The sequence below is a fragment of the Trachymyrmex septentrionalis genome, unplaced genomic scaffold, assembly GCF_001594115.1.
Source record: "Trachymyrmex septentrionalis isolate Tsep2-gDNA-1 unplaced genomic scaffold, Tsep1.0 scaffold37, whole genome shotgun sequence".
Taxonomy (NCBI): Eukaryota; Metazoa; Arthropoda; class Insecta; order Hymenoptera; family Formicidae; genus Trachymyrmex; species Trachymyrmex septentrionalis.
The window spans coordinates 3939135-3941780 of NW_017305536.1; the positions used below are offsets into that span (position 1 = coordinate 3939135).

General features: G+C 40.6%; 1 protein-coding gene across 1 annotated transcript; it reads left to right on the plus strand.

The window, feature by feature from the left end:
* Positions 1-924: 924 nt before the first annotated feature.
* Positions 925-1646, plus strand: LOC108750554. Its single transcript, XM_018490052.1, has one exon. It carries the CDS (start codon positions 1362-1364, stop codon positions 1554-1556), a length of 195 nt encoding a protein of 64 aa, XP_018345554.1. The 5' UTR covers positions 925-1361; the 3' UTR covers positions 1557-1646.
* The last annotated feature ends 1000 nt before the right edge of the window (positions 1647-2646 follow it).

Below are 2646 nucleotides of genomic sequence, written 5' to 3' on the forward strand. Positions count from 1 at the left end.
GGAGAGGAGAAGGGGGGTGGTTGCTGACGGAGCCGGTGGCATCGGGGTCGCGGGATGCTACTGCGGTACGAAAATAAAATCCGTCTCGCCGTTGTGCGTGGCGAGAGAATCCGATGATCGCACGCGCAGCCAAGATTTCGAGACCCGCGACGCTCCGGTACAGATATACGTGACTTTCGCAGATATAATATCAGCACTCTTATTTAATATACTTTCCGGCGACCATGGGCCTCCTCGATGAGGCCCATGTGTCGTTTCGTTTATTTAAAATTCATTTGAGTGAAATTCAACAATGCCTGAAACTTTCGTAATGAATTATCTTTCTGAAGAGATAAAAAATATCAATGTTAAAGATTGAAAATTGAGCCGCTCCTTTTTCAAGATTGGCTGAATTTGTACTCTTTAAAGTGGGGTTTCACTCCAAAGAATTTAGAGAGTACAATTTCCTATGAACTCTCAAATACGATATATTTAAACAATGAATTCGATAACCATTCGGAAACGTTAATCAAGTGTCGTAAATGAGATCAGAGAAAAATATTTTCTATCGAATAAAGTGTGTGTGACGAAAAATTTATATTACGTACGACACTTATGTTTTCATCTTTTTAACACGTTAATATTTTATTTACAGCAGTTTGTAAGCTGTTAGCAGTAAATGGTAGTTCTTTACAGATTTTTCTTTAAAGGGAATCTTCCGAATTAACAGCGTACTTTAGCAGCTCGAGATTTCGTTACGATTTGATTAAGGATTAGATGAATTAAAAAGTGAAATTAAAAAAATTTTTGTTCCTCAAGAAACTTGACATTGTATCGAACGCGACGAACGTAGGTAGCACAGGTAACTACGAATATATAGATGACGAAACTTGACATATACGTCCTTTTCACAGGCGTAATAATAACAAGCAAACGGCTGTCGCGATGATAGAAGAGAGCTTGCGATATATACCTCGTCCGTCAAGTTTACGCTCGAAAGTCTACAAATACATCAACTCATGGAGAGAAGCTAAATAATTTCTGTTTTGCAAAAAGCACACAGGCACGACCGGACAAATTTGTCCGATGTTTTACCGGCGCGAAAGTTTCATGGAACGGGAACGTGACAATTCGTCAACGTGATTTATAAATTCGTCCTGGCGAACATGCTGCAGCGACCAGGAAACTCCGCCCGAAATGATTATAATGCGCGTTCGCTAAGCGCGCAGATAAAAAACTCCGTCGCGACTACGTCGCAGCACGTAGAAGTGGACAGAAATCCGAGCGTCTCGATGTATAAGACATTAAAATTCTTGTGGGAGAAAAAAAGTCGAAATGGCTCCTAGACTTCTTCGGTGCGACGCACAGCCGCGCTCAAGGCTATGTCGCAACGACGTGGTAGCGTCATCGATATCACCGTCCAGCTCGGCGGAGGAAGATACGAGCCAGAGAGCGGTAGCAGCAACAGCGGCGGCAGCAGCAGCGGTAAACGCGACGTGGATGATGTAGACGACGACGACGACGACGACGACGACGAGGACCGGCTCTCTCTCTGCCGCTGTTACTGTTATTTTTAACCCGACGCCGACGCGCCGAGTCCGTAGTCTAAAACCGCGTCTACCCTCCCGCGTCCTCCTCGTCTTCTCCATCGTTCTTCCTCATCATGATTTTCCTTCTCTCTCTATTCGGCTTCTTCCTCTCTTCTCCTTCTCTTTCTTCTTCTTCTTCTTCTTCTTCTTCTTCTTCTTCTTCTTCTTCTTCTTCTTCTTCTTCTTCTTCTTCTTAGCCGAGACGATGGGAAGGTTTACCAGGCACGCATATTTCGGAGCCTATTTTCAAAGTGACTTTCTATTTCCAAAGTCATAGGACGCCAGTCGGACGTTCGGGGCATCTTGAAGATGAGAATCGAGCTTAGAAAGCGCAACAGACTCAAAGTTCGTTTTTCCCAAACGCGTTACGCTTCGTATTTGCTTTCAAGATAAAGTCTATCCCTCGGAAATAAAATATTATGGGGCTATAATATAGTAGCTTACCGTCGTTGTTTAAGAGTATTTTATATATAGAAAGATACAATTCTGGACGTTAATCATAATTTAGTTGGTTGGTATTGATGAAAACTTAATAATTTTGAGAAAAATGCAAAATATAAAAAAAAAGTTGTTGTCCACATTGATTATTTCGCTTTAATTATTATAATCGAACAATCGATGCAATTCCTGTGATCAATGGATAATGGTGCCTATAGTTAGAATTATCGCTCTCAATATAGAACCAAACAAAAATGATTGTGTGGTAGATGAAAATGCGAAGAACAAGTCCTTCCAAATTGCACTTTAACATTACAGGGGGAAGTGGAAATATCTCGCGATATATTTGGAAAATTCACTACGAATCGACCGGCTTGATGTACTCTTGTTTCCGGTCATTAGCTTTCCATTTGCCGCGCACATTCAGGGCTACCGGCGTCACGCGTGACACAAAAGACAATACAATAGACATGGTCTTTTATTGGAATGTCCCAAATCCATTACTGCACACTTTTTTTCAATTTTATTCGCAAAAGCGTTTATTAATAAATTTCAGAGCGTAACTTATAAATTTAATGAAAATAACAAAAATCTAAGATTCATATATTTTAATAAATATAAAAATTTATATAATTAAATG